We start from the raw sequence: 15,161 nt of genomic DNA on the forward strand, positions 1-15,161 counted from the left end.
ATTTGTAAGCTTTAAAATTGATATAAAGTGAAATTATGTGTAGTTTATCTCTTCGTAGGTTATCCTGCGTACATTAGTTCTCTTGAAAAAAGCCGTTAATAACCGTTAAAACAGTTACAGTTGCTAGAACTTTCATTAGTTCTATTTTCAGCTTTCATTTCATTTGTAATTGTAGTTGAAAACCGTTAAATTCATCAAAACTCTTTATATTACATGTACTTTATACTGTTAAAAGTCACAACAACTCGTGAGTTGAACACTTCGATCCTGTGTAAATCCTCTCTCATGGAGTTCATCTCTCATTTACAACATTAAAACTATTGAAATTACTTAAAAGTTTTAGTCAGACTCACATTTTCTCTTGTGCAAAGTGTTAACAAGTGGCAGTTATAAGATCGCTGAAAACATGTTAACAGTCTCATGTTGTAATTTGTTTCGTCTAGCAATACTCGCCATATATATATTTTTAATGGATACAGTAGTTCCTAAATCACTGGCCGTATCTTGATTTATTAAAAATGTATAGATAATCATTACCTTATGCTAGTAGAATGTACTGGAATAATTTTTGCTCATATTTACTAGATGTAGTATTAGGTAAAAGAAAGTTTTTTTGTAGGTGAAAAACATTCTCTCCACCGAGAACCGTCTTTTATAAAATACATTGAACTCTTTTATGAATTATTAATTGTTTTCCAGAATTATAGTGAATTGTTTTTCAAGAGCAAAAGAATATTTTTTGTCATTCGTCAGGTAATGGACCAGGACAAACAGTTTTTCCCTATCTGTCAAACAAAACAATATTTCTCCATTGTTTTGAAGTAATGGGCCGGCACATACAAATTTGATGAGAGTAAGACACATGTGCAACATCTGGGTATCTCCCTCAACCTAGGAGTAGGTGCTGTTCGCACCTACTCCTAGGTTGAGGGACTGATTACCTCATCTTCTGTACATAGTTCTACTGTCTTCAAGTTATGTCCTGGAATTTGTATTGATAAAGCCACTGGATGGCGAAACGTCTACAATAAAGATACCCAGATGTTGCACATGTCTTACTCTCATCTTGTCGGTATTATATACCATTCGTACACACATACAAATTTTCCTGTCTGGAAGAAAAACAATAAAATTTCAACCATTCTTTTAGATAAGGGATTGGCAAAAGCAATTTATTCTATCTTTGCTGCTATATTACTGTCATTTTCTTGCGGTTTTCTCAAGATTAATGAAGCATTTCCAGTGGTAGTAGAGTGAGCCAGAAAAATATATTAGCTAGTGAGATAGAGTGTTGTAATCAATCATGTGGTGTCGTGCCCAGTCTGGGTATGAGTGCTGCTGGCGACGCCCCAGGAGTGGTGGGCGTCGATCTGTTAGTTGTGAACAGTGTGTTAGTGGGCCACACCTGCACTAAGTAGCCTCGTGCCCTCAACAACACTGTCCCGATCATTGCTGTTGTTACTCTCGTTCTCAGGAAAAACATAACAGTTCTCAGGAAAAAAACACGTGCCACGTGACTTTGATATATGATGATCCGTTTAGCCAGAAACAGCCGCTGTTGTGCGCTGTTTCAGAAGCTGGTGCCAGCCACGTGCAGCCGCTATTGTGTGCTGATACAGAAGCTGGTGCCAGCCACATGCAGCCGCTGTTGTGTGCTGTTTCAGAAGCTGGTGCCAGCCACATGCAGCCGCTGTTGTACGTTGATACAGAAGCTGGTGCCAGCCACGTGCAGCCGCTGTTGTGCACTGTTACAGAAGCTGGTGCCAACCACGTGCAGCTGGTGCCAGCCACGTGCAGCCGCTGTTGTGCACTGTTACAGAAGCTGGTGCCAGCCACGTGCAGCTGGTGCCAGCCACGTGCAGCTGGTGCCAGCCACGTGCAGCTGGTGCCAGCCACGTGCAGATGGTGCCAGCCACGTGCTATAATGTTATCTTCTGCTTCACCCGTCATGTAATATATTTTGTTTAATCTACACACTTTCCAGTAGATTATTTTTATAATGTCTTAATTGTTATGTCATTGTTTGTGATGGTAAGATTGAAACTTGAGTTAAGTTGTGAGTTACACAGCAGTTACTTGGTGATTATTGCTCGATTATTAAAGGTTGCGCATGACCTACTTTCTCATAATACACCTGATAATATTATATTATTGTGGTGTATCCAGGAAGCAACAACCAAGGTTTTAACAACCCAGGTTTTAACAACCCAGGTTTTAACAACCCAGGTTTTAACAACCCAGGTTTTAACAACCCAGGTTTTAACAACCCAGGTTTTAATAACCCAGGTTTTAACAACCCAGGTTTTAACAATCCAGGTTTTAACAACCCAGGTTTTAACAACCCAGGTTTTAATAACCCAGGTTTTAACAACCCAGGTTTTAACAACCCAGGTTTTAACAACCCAGGTTTTAACAACCCAGGTTTTAATAACCCAGGTTTTAACAACCCAGGTTTTAACAATCCAGGTTTTAACAACCCAGGTTTTAACAACCCAGGTTTTAATAACCCAGGTTTTAACAACCCAGGTTTTAACAACCCAGGTTTTAATAACCCAGGTTTTAACAACCCAGGTTTTAATAACCCAGGTTTTAATAACCCAGGTTTTAACAACCCAGGTTTTAATAACCCAGGTTTTAACAACCCAGGTTTTAACAACCCAGGTTTTAACAACCCAGGTTTTAACAACCCAGGTTTTAATAACCCAGGTTTTAACAACCCAGGTTTTAACAACCCAGGTTTTAACAACCCAGGTTTTAACAACCCAGGTTTTAATAACCCAGGTTTTAACAACCCAGGTTTTAACAACCCAGGTTTTAACAACCCAGGTTTTAACAACCCAGGTTTTAATAACCCAGGTTTTAACAACCCAGGTTTTAACAACCCAGGTTTTAATAACCCAGGTTTTAACAACCCAGGTTTTAACAACCCAGGTTTTAACAACCCAGGTTTTAACAACCCAGGTTTTAACAACCCAGGTTTTAATAACCCAGGTTTTAACAACCCAGGTTTTAACAACCCAGGTTTTAATAACCCAGGTTTTAACAACCCAGGTTTTAATAACCCAGGTTTTAATAACCCAGGTTTTAACAACCCAGGTTTTAATAACCCAGGTTTTAACAACCCAGGTTTTAATAACCCAGGTTTTAACAACCCAGGTTTTAACAACCCAGGTTTTAACAACCCAGGTTTTAACAACCCAGGTTTTAACAACCCAGGTTTTAACAACCCAGGTTTTAACAACCCAGGTTTTAACAACCCAGGTTTTAACAACCCAGGTTTTAACAACCCAGGTTTTAACAACCCAGGTTTTAACAACCCAGGTTTTAACAACCCAGGTTTTAACAACCCAGGTTTTAACAACCCAGGTTTTAACAACCCAGGTTTTAACAACCCAGGTTTTAACAACCCAGGTTTTAACAACCCAGGTTTTAACAACCCAGGTTTTAACAACCCAGGTTTTAACAACCCAGGTTTTAACAACCCAGGTTTTAACAACCCAGGTTTTAACAACCCAGGTTTTAACAACCCAGGTTTTAACAACCCAGGTTTTAACAACCCAGGTTTTAACAACCCAGGTTTTAACAACCCAGGTTTTAACAACCCAGGTTTTAACAACCCAGGTTTTAATAACCCAGGTTTTAATAACCCAGGTTTTAACAACCCAGGTTTTAACAACCCAGGTTTTAACAACCCAGGTTTTAACAACCCAGGTTTTAACAACCCAGGTTTTAATAACCCAGGTTTTAACAACCCAGGTTTTAACAACCCAGGTTTTAACAACCCAGGTTTTAACAACCCAGGTTTTAACAACCCAGGTTTTAACAACCCAGGTTTTAACAACCCAGGTTTTAACAACCCAGGTTTTAACAGTCTTGGATCTAAGAATATCATCTGAGTTAAAATATTTTATATAGTAGGTGACATTATGGGTACAGTGGTGGTGGTGGTGGTGGTGGTGGTGGTGGTGGTGGTGGTGGTGGTGGTGGTGGCGGCGGCGGTGGCGGCGGTGGCGGCGGCGGTGGCGGCGGCGGTGGCGGCGGTGGCGGCGGCGGTGGCGGCGGCGGTGGCGGTGGCGGCGGCGGCGGTGGCGGTGGTGGCGGTGGCGGTGGCGGTGGCGGTGGTGGTTGCCGACATCTTAATAAGGAATCGTTCAGGACCCTGTACACCGTGTACGTTAGGTCCATATTGGAGTATGCGGCACCAGTTTGGAACCCACACCTAGCCAAGCACGTGAAGAAACTAGAGAAAGTGCAAAGACTAGTCCCAGAGCTAAGAGGTATGTCCTACGAGGAGAGATTAAGGGAAATCAACCTGACGACATTGGAGGACAAAAGAGATAGGGGGGACATGATAACGACATATAAAATACTGAGAGGAATTCACAAGGTGGACAAAGACAAAAGGTTGCAGAGATGTGACACAGCAACAAGGGGACACAGTTGGAAGTTGAATACACAGATGAATCACAGAGATGTTAGGAAGTATTTCTTCAGTCATAGAGTAGTCAGGAAGTGGAATAGTTTGGGAGGCAGGATCCATACATAGCTTTAATCAGAGGTATGATAAAGCTCATGGTTCAGGGAGAGTGACCCAGTAGCGACTAGTGAAGAAGCGGGGCCAGGAGCTATGAGTCGACCACTGCAACCACAACTAGGTAAGAACTTGGTGAGTACACACACACACACACACACACACACACACACACACACACACACACACACACACACACACACACACACACACACACACACACACACACACACACACACACACTAAAATATAGAGTGAACGTCAGAATATTCATTACTTTGGTCAAGTATTTATGCAAACCTGCAAATAAACTGCTGCAGGTATTGCCACATAGTATTTATTGAAGCTTTATTTGATAGCATTTAATATATAACATTTTGCGCACATGTCATCATTTATGTGCAGAATTTTCTGAGATATTAACATTGTTGTTGTGTAGTGTTGATTTCCTGTTGTTAATAAGTATTGTTTGTGTTGGCAGCACTGGCTGGACCCGGCCAAGAAGGTGGTAAAGCAACTTAAAGGTAAGTCTTACAGCCTAATTATCTGTTGAATAGTACGGAATATCCTGCTTTATGGATATGTAGTATAAGGGTAACAATTGCTCACGGAATTTTGTCATTATTTCCATAATTTATCGAAGATTGTTATTTTTATGCGGAAACACCTGGGGGGGGGGGTAGGAGGTAATTTGGTTTGATTCATGTGAAGGGTGGCACAGATTCCTTGGATCAAGAGACCTTCAGTAGCATGAAGGTACCTTGACGTTGGTATACCTGGGAGAGTATCAGTACGATAATGGTAATAGTATACAGTACCAGTTAGGTATCTTTATTCCGAGAGGTAATCAGTCCATCAGTCTTTAAGTAGTGTGAGGTGGTCGGTCCCTCAGCCAGGAGATGTGTTCAACTTCACTGTTCAAGACTGATCAGAGTGCACAGGCATCTTAGTAACTGTCTTTGTACTTAACAATATTTAATAATATGTAAATCACACATTATATGCTATGCAAAGAAATAAAAATTTTAATTTAATTTAAAGAATATGAAGTTGAGGGACTGACCATCTCAAACTACTTCTGCTGTCTCCATATTTACCACAACTGATGAAGCCTACTGTGTAGGCGTAACTGTTGCTCATGTGTCTCACCTACGTACCTAAGGTATATGTAGAATATGTAACAGTTAGGTATCTTTATTTCGAAACGTTTCGCCTACACAGTAGGCTTCTTCAGTCGAGGTGATGGACTGATTACATCGTCTTCAAGTCTCTTCTGCTTCTTTCAACTTTTCTGTACTCGACTGAAGAAGCCTACTGTGTAGCCGAAACGTTTCGAAATAAAGATACCTAACTGTTGCATATGTGTCTTACCTAACAACCTGTCGGTATTTTATACAATTTTAATGTTCATACGTAGAATATACCTGGTCATCAAGACGACACTGGAAGGTCAGTAATAAGCTTCAAGGTTCATCTTCTCGGAAATAAATAATCAACTCATAATTATAAGCCTAAATAAATTGATTACAGAGCAGAATATAAGCCATCATAATTAATATTATTATTATTAAATATTAGAGTTTGATGTAGTCTTACCCAGCCTACAGACACAACACTGCAAGGTTAAGTCTGGAATTGGAGGAGTTGTGTAGGAGTAGACTTAGGGATCACCTCGGCCAGGTAGTCTTGTAGGAAGTCACATGTGTCTGTTGCAAAAGCTGTCAACACGACGAAGGTGTCCAAATAACGTCTGCATGAAATGTCCATTATGTTGTGGTGTCCGACAGATTGTATTAATGTTGGTAGAATTATCGACAATATGTTAGGTAAAAGGACACAAGTGCAACTAATGTGACATTTTATAGTGGCAACGTTTCGCTCTCCAGGAGCTTAGACGAAGGTCCTGGAGAGCGAAACGTTGCCACAATAAAATGTCACATTAGTTGCACTTGTGCCTTTTACCTAACTGCAAAGAAAGTTCCTATAATCAAACCTCAGTACCTTAAATGACTGACTCACGAAATCGATATGACAGGATTGTAACCAAACCAGTACTTTCCTTCCCGAGGTCGATGTGTTACTTCTCGGGTTAAACGCTTCCCCCTCCAATATTATCATGTTAATATCATGGAAAGAAAACATATTATATGTATGTATGTATATATATATATATATATATATATATATATATATATATATATATATATATATATATATATATATATATATATATATATATATATATATATATATATGTCGTGCCGAATATGTAAAACTGGTCAATTAGCAAGAACTCATTTAAAATTAAGTCCTTTCTGAAATTTTCTCTTATACGTTTAAAGATATATTTTTTTTCATTAATGTTAATGTAAAAAATTTTAATTTTACACCAAAAGGATCTTAGAAAACTTACCTAACCTTATTATAACAAGAACAATTTATTTTAGCCTAACCCAACTAAATATATTTTAGATTTCTTTACAATAATTTAATACTAAACAAACACAGTGAAATAATTTTTTTTCGTTAGGTTCAGAATGATTTTGGCGAAATTATTGCATACACAAATTTTCACTTGTCCTATATGGCAAGATGAGCGTTGCTATTTAAGCCAAGATCGCAAGTTCTCACTATTCGGCACGACATATATATATATATATATATATATATATATATATATATATATATATATATATATGTATGTATTATATATATATATATATATATATATATATATATATATATATATATATATATATATATATATATATATATATATATATATATATATATATATATATATATATATATATATATATATATATATATATATATATATATATATATATATATATATATATATATATATATATATATATATATATATATATATATATATATATATATATATATATATATATAGATATATATATATATATATATATATATATATATATATATATATATATATATATATATATATATATATATTTTTTTTTTTTTTTATTATCACACCGGCCGATTCCCACCAAGGCAGGGTGGCCCGAAAAAGAAAAACTTTCACCATCATTCACTCCATCACTGTCTTGCCAGAAGGGTGCTTTACACTACAGTTTTTAAACTGCAACATTAACACCCCTCCTTCATATATATATATATATATATATATATATATATATATATATATATATATATATATATATATATATATATATATATATATATATATACACACACACACATATGTGTGTGTGTGTGTGTGTACTCACCTAGTTGTACTTACCTAGTTGAGGTTGCAGGGGTCGAGTCCAAGCTCCTGGCCCCGCCTCTTCACTGGTCGCTACTAGGTCACTCTCCCTGAACCATGAGCTTTATCGTACCTCTGCTTAAAGCTATGTATGGATCCTGCCTCCACTACATCGCTTCCCAAACTATTCCACTTCCTGACTACTCTGTGGCTGAAAAAATACTTCCTAACATCCCTGTGTTTCATCTGTGTCTTCAGCTTCCAACTGTGTCCCCGTGTTGTGCCCAGTCTCTGGAACATCCTGTCTTTGTCCACCTTGTCACTTCCTCTCAGTATTTTGTAAGTCGTTATCATGTCCCCCTATCTCTCCTGTCCTCCAGTGTCGTCAGGTTGATTTCCCTTAACCTCTCCTCGTAGGACATACCTCTTAGCTCTGGGACTAGTCTTGTTGCAAACCTTTGCACTTTCTCTAGTTTCTTTACATGCTTGGCTAGGTGTGGGTTCCAAACTGGTGCCGCATACTCCAATATGGGCCTAACGTACACGGTGTACAGGGTCCTGAACGATTCCTTATTAAGATGTCGGAATGCTGTTCTGAGGTTTGCCAGACGCCCATATGCTGCAGCAGTTATTTGGTTGATGTGCACTTCAGGAGATGTGCCTTGTGTTATACTCACCCCAAGATCTTTTTCCTTGAGTGAGGTTTGTAGTCTCTGGCCCCCTAGACTGTACTCCGTCTGCGGTCTTCTTTGCCCTTCCCCAATCTTCACGACTTTGCACTTGGTGGGATTGAACTCCAGGAGCCAATTGCTGGACCAGGTCTGCAGCCTGTCCAGATCCCTTTGTAGTTCTGCCTGGTCTTCGATCGAGTGAATTCTTCTCATCAACTTCACGTCATCTACAAACAGGGACACTTCGGAGTTTATTCCTTCCGTCATGTCGTTCACAAATACCAGAAACAGCACTGGTCCTAGGACTGACCCCTGCGGGACCCCGCTGGTCACAGGTGCCCACTCTGACACCTCGCCACGTACCATGACTCGCTGCTGTCTTCCTGACAAGTATTCCCTGATCCATTGTGTGTGTATGTGTGTATGTATGTGTGTATCAGTATTAAGTATTATTATCACATTTCAATATAAAGTACACTTGACGCAGTAACACTTAAGAACTCCTACGGTTTCATTGTTTCTTAAATACAATATTAATCTTCCTCCTCCTCCTATTACTCTTTTTAATCAAGTAATTAATTTCTAACATGTTAATTTAAATATATTTCTCAGAATCATTTGTAATTAATTTAAATTTATATTTATTCTAATTTAAAGTTATATATATTGTTTATTGTGGACAAATATATATATTCAGCATAATACAGAAAGTCATCACGTGAGTATTATATACGTCTGTTATTGAAGTGAATTACTGCTTGGTTATTAAATGTTATACTAGGATAAAAAAAATATGAGATATGTTCCTGGAGTCAGTTCTTGATCAGCCAGGCTGTGGTTCATACATTGGATTGCATGCGGATGTCAGTAACAGCCTGGTTGATGAAGTATTGATCCACTAGACGGCCTGGTCTGGGCCCCAGGGTTGTTGACTCTCAGAACATCCTTCAGGTAGACTCCAGATAAAGGACACTGTTAATATTTCGCCTGCGCAGCTGGTTTCTTCAGTCAAATACAGGCGATGATAACAATGGTGACAGTAGTAAAGTGGAGAGGTACTTCTTAAGGTGATATAATCATATAAATACTTATAACTATGACCCCTAATTTTTAAAGCGGTGGACCGGCAAGCCAGCGGAAGGCCTCGGTCAAATGACCAAAAGCTCCAGCGGCGGGTCGGTCATCATATGACTAAGACCCGCGTCAGGAAGCACTTGTCCTGTTTCCTGACGAACCTTACCTAACCTGACTTAACCCTAAGATGATAGCCTCTCAGCCTTGATAGAAGGTGGTCAGTCTCTTAATGTATAGCAGAAGTATGAGGCCGGAGACTAAACACTGGCGCTACAGTAAAGCAGATTGCGGGACCCATTACTGGAAGTAAGTCATGCTAAACAGTTGTTAGCAATAGAGTTGGAGAAGACATCGCCTGTACCTAGATGCCATGATGTTGCCGTGTTAGAAAAGTATATTATAAATGGTCCCATATAAGTTATATATGATCCCCATCAATTTGTCGGTATACAGTGACTTATTGACGAGTTGATGAGTAAGACACGTACAACACTTATGTATCTTTAAACCTAAGTGTTGCATATGTGTCTTCCTTATCAACTTGCCAGCACAGTTTACCTTTGATAAAATGATACCTGGGCTCTTCCCTGAGGGAGGCCATGGTGGGGACCATGTACTAATCTTCCCCAGGGTCCGTCCATCGTCTTGGCGACCCTGACTGAGACACGCTTCCAAGATTACTGGAAGGAGTTTGTCAAAATTTAGTCTTGTATCATATGACTGGTTCAGCCACCATAATAATGGCGTATTATTTATTTTCGTGTCTTTATAAAAAAACAAATTTAATTAAGAAGATCCAACACCTTCGTATCTTGACACTTTAGTCTTCAAAATCTGCATTGTCCCAAATGTTTAAACTCATATTTCCAGTTTAATTATCAACTTCTAAACACGACAGTGCTCTTGTCTGTTGTTAGATATTATCGTATTGTTAGCACATGAGGAAAATTTTACACTTATGTAAAATACGTGTTTATTTTGCTACATCTTCGAGTCATGTTTTTAGGGACTCGCTTGTTAAGATGTTGAGAAGTGACCAGTGTCTTGATATGTCGTTGGTTTTATACAGATGCATTATTGACATTGTGGTAATGAATATGATAATATATATATATAATGTATATATATATATATATATATATATATATATATATATATATATACATATATATGTATATATATATATACATATATTTTTTTTTTATTATCACACCGGCCGATTCCCACCAAGGCAGGGTGGCCCGAAAAAGAAAAACTTTCACCATCATTCACTCCATCACTGTCTTGCCAGAAGGGTGCTTTACACTACAGTTTTTAAACTGCAACATTAACACCCCTCCTTCAGAGTGCAGGCACTGTACTTCCCATCTCCAGGACTCAAGTCCGGCCTGCCGGTTTCCCTGAATCCCTTCATAAATGTTACTTTGCTCACACTCCAACAGCACGTCAAGTATTAAAAACCATTTGTCTCCATTCACTCCTATCAAACACGCTCACGCATGCCTGCTGGAAGTCCAAGCCCCTCGCACACAAAACCTCCTTTACCCCCTCCCTCCAACCCTTCCTAGGCCGACCCCTACCCCGCCTTCCTTCCACTACAGACTGATACACTCTTGAAGTCATTCTGTTTCGCTCCATTCTCTCTACATGTCCGAACCACCTCAACAACCCTTCCTCAGCCCTCTGGACAACAGTTTTGGTAATCCCGCACCTCCTCCTAACTTCCAAACTACGAATTCTCTGCATTATATTCACACCACACATTGCCCTCAGACATGACATCTCCACTGCCTCCAGCCTTCTCCTCGCTGCAACATTCATCACCCACGCTTCACACCCATATAAGAGCGTTGGTAAAACTATACTCTCATACATTCCCCTCTTTGCCTCCAAGGACAAAGTTCTTTGTCTCCACAGACTCCTAAGTGCACCACTCACTCTTTTTCCCTCATCAATTCTATGATTCACCTCATCTTTCATAGACCCATCCGCTGACACGTCCACTCCCAAATATCTGAATACGTTCACCTCCTCCATACTCTCTCCCTCCAATCTGATATTCAATCTTTCATCACCTAATCTTTTTGTTATCCTCATAACCTTACTCTTTCCTGTATTCACCTTTAATTTTCTTCTTTTGCACACCCTACCAAATTCATCCACCAATCTCTGCAACTTCTCTTCAGAATCTCCCAAGAGCACAGTGTCATCAGCAAAGAGCAGCTGTGACAACTCCCACTTTGTGTGTGATTCTTTATCTTTTAACTCCACGCCTCTTGCCAAGACCCTCGCATTTACTTCTCTTACAACCCCATCTATAAATATATTAAACAACCACGGTGACATCACACATCCTTGTCTAAGGCCTACTTTTACTGGGAAAAAATTCCCCTCTTTCCTACATACTCTAACTTGAGCCTCACTATCCTCGTAAAAACTCTTTACTGCTTTCAGTAACCTACCTCCTACACCATACACTTGCAACATCTGCCACATTGCCCCCCTATCCACCCTGTCATACGCCTTTTCCAAATCCATAAATGCCACAAAGACCTCTTTAGCCTTATCTAAATACTGTTCACTTATATGTTTCACTGTAAACACCTGGTCCACACACCCCCTACCTTTCCTAAAGCCTCCTTGTTCATCTGCTATCCTATTCTCCGTCTTACTCTTAATTCTTTCAATTATAACTCTACCATACACTTTACCAGGTACACTCAACAGACTTATCCCCCTATAATTTTTGCACTCTCTTTTATCCCCTTTGCCTTTATACAAAGGAACTATGCATGCTCTCTGCCAATCCCTAGGTACCTTACCCTCTTCCATACATTTATTAAATAATTGCACCAACCACTCCAAAACTATATCCCCACCTGCTTTTAACATTTCTATCTTTATCCCATCAATCCCGGCTGCCTTACCCCCTTTCATTTTACCTACTGCCTCACGAACTTCCCCCACACTCACAACTGACTCTTCCTCACTCCTACAAGATGTTATTCCTCCTTGCCCTATACACGAAATCACAGCTTCCCTATCTTCATCAACATTTAACAATTCCTCAAAATATTCCTTCCATCTTCCCAATACCTCTAACTCTCCATTTAATAACTCTCCTCTCCTATTTTTAACTGACAAATCCATTTGTTCTCTAGGCTTTCTTAACTTGTTAATCTCACTCCAAAACTTTTTCTTATTTTCAACAAAATTTGTTGATAACATCTCACCCACTCTCTCATTTGCTCTCTTTTTACATTGCTTCACCACTCTCTTAACTTCTCTCTTTTTCTCCATATACTCTTCCCTCCTTGCATCACTTCTACTTTGTAAAAACTTCTCATATGCTAACTTTTTCTCCCTTACTACTCTCTTTACATCATCATTCCACCAATCGCTCCTCTTCCCTCCTGCACCCACTTTCCTGTAACCACAAACTTCTGCTGAACACTCTAACACTACATTTTTAAACATACCCCATACCTCTTCGACCCCATTGCCTATGCTCTCATTAGCCCATCTATCAATATATATATGTCGTGCCGAATAGGCAGAACTTGCGATCTTGGCTTAAATAGCAAAGCTCATCTTGCCATATAGGACAAGTGAAAATTTGTGTATGCAATAATTTCGCCAAAATCATTCTGAACCTAACGAAAAAAATTTATTTCACTGTGTTTGTTTAGTATTAAATTATTGTAAAGAAATCTAAAATATATTTAGTTGGGTTAGGCTAAAATAAATTGTTCTTGTTATAATAAGGTTAGGTAAGTTTTCTAAGATTCTTTTCGAGCAAAATTAAAATTTTTTATATTAACATTAATGAAAAAAATATATCTTAAAGGTATAAGAGAAAATTTCAGAAAGGACTTAATTTTAAATGAGTTCTTGCTAATTGACCAGTTTTACATATTCGGCACGATATATATATATATATATATATATATATATATATATATATATATATATATATATATATATATATATATATTTATATATTTATATATTTCTTTCTTTCAACACACCGGCCGTATCCCACCGAGGCAGGGTGGCCCAAAAGGAAAAACGAAAGTTTCTCCTTTTACATTTAGTAATATATACAGGAGAAGAGGTTACTAGCCCCTTGTTCCCGGCATTTTAGTTGCCTCCTACAACACGCATGGCTTACGGAGGAAGAATTCTGTTTCACTTCCCCATGGAGGTAAGGAAATAAACAACAAGAACAAGAACTAGTAAGAAAATATTAGAAAACCCAGAGGGGTGTGTATATATATGCTTGTACATGTATGTGTAGTGTGACCTAAGTGTAAGTAGAAGTAGCAAGACATACCTGAAATCTTGCATGTTTATGAGACAGAAAAATGGACATCAGCAATCCTACCATCATGTAAAACATATATATATATATGCAAAACAACCACTGTGAAAGAGTAGAGAAATTCCTTGACAATGTGAGTAGTCACGAAAGCGCTTGGAATTTCTCTACTCTTTCACAGTGGTTGTTTTGCATATTTTAAAATCACCTGTTTACTGTGATCTTATTGCATATATATATATATATATATATATATATATATATATATATATATATATATATATATATATATATATATATATATATATATATATATATATATATATATATATATATATATATATATATATATATATATATATATATATATATATATACATATATATATATATATATATATATATATATATATATATATATATATATATATATATATATATATATGGTAGTTTGTTAGATTATGTATTGGTAGATAAAAGGTTGATGGGTAGGCCTCAGGATGTACATGTGTGTGGAGGGGCAATGGATATGTCGGATCATTATTTAATTGTAGCTACAGTTAGAGTAAGATGTAGATGGGATAAAATGAAAATGGCAACAGAAAGTAAGAGAGAAGTGAAAGTTTATAAATTAAGGGAGGAGGAAGTTAGGGTGAGATATAAGCAGATATTGGCAGAAAGGTGGGCCAATGCATGTATGGGTAGTGGGGGGGGGGTTGAAGAGTTTTAAAAATGCAGTATTAGAATATGGGGCAGAAGTTTGTGGCTATAGAAAGGTGGGTGCAGGAGGAAAGAGGAGTGATTGGTGGAATGATGAAGTAAAGGGCGCAGTAAAAGAGAAAAAGGTAGTTTATGAGAGGTTTTTACAAAGCAGAAGTGATATAAAACGGACAGAGTATATGGAGAGTCAAAGAAAGGTGAAGAGAGTGGTGAGAGAGTGCAAAAGGAGGACAAATGATAGAATGGGAGAGGCACTGTCAAGAGATTTTGCTGAGAATAGGAAAAATTTTGGAGGTGAAGAAGTTAAGAAAGCCTAGAAAACGAGTCGATTTGTCAGTTAAAAACAGAGTAGAGGAGTTAGTAGATGGGGAGCTGGAGGTATTGTGTAGATGGCGGGAATATTTTGAGGAACTTAAATGTCGATGAAGAAAGGAAGGCGGTAATTTCATGCACTGGTCAGGGAGGTATATCATCTTTTAGGAGTGAAGAAGAACAGGATGTGAGTGTGGGGGAGGTACGTGAGGCATTACGTAGAATGAAAGGGGGTAAAGCAGCTGGAACTGATGGGATCATGACAGAAATGTTAAAAGCAGGGGGGATA

The 15,161-nt window shown here is 38.1% G+C and overlaps 1 protein-coding gene across 1 annotated transcript in view; it reads left to right on the forward strand.

The window, feature by feature from the left end:
• LOC128688504 (uncharacterized) overlaps positions 1 to 15,161 on the forward strand; it is a 436,494-nt gene that overhangs the window by 58,337 nt on the left and 362,996 nt on the right. Inside the window, exon 3 of the mRNA XM_070084744.1 lies at positions 5,013 to 5,055. Within this exon, the coding sequence (XP_069940845.1) occupies positions 5,013 to 5,055 (43 nt within the window). The remainder of the gene's footprint in view (positions 1 to 5,012; positions 5,056 to 15,161) is intronic.

This window comes from Cherax quadricarinatus, chromosome 13, assembly GCF_038502225.1.
Source record: "Cherax quadricarinatus isolate ZL_2023a chromosome 13, ASM3850222v1, whole genome shotgun sequence".
NCBI lineage: Eukaryota > Metazoa > Arthropoda > Malacostraca > Decapoda > Parastacidae > Cherax > Cherax quadricarinatus.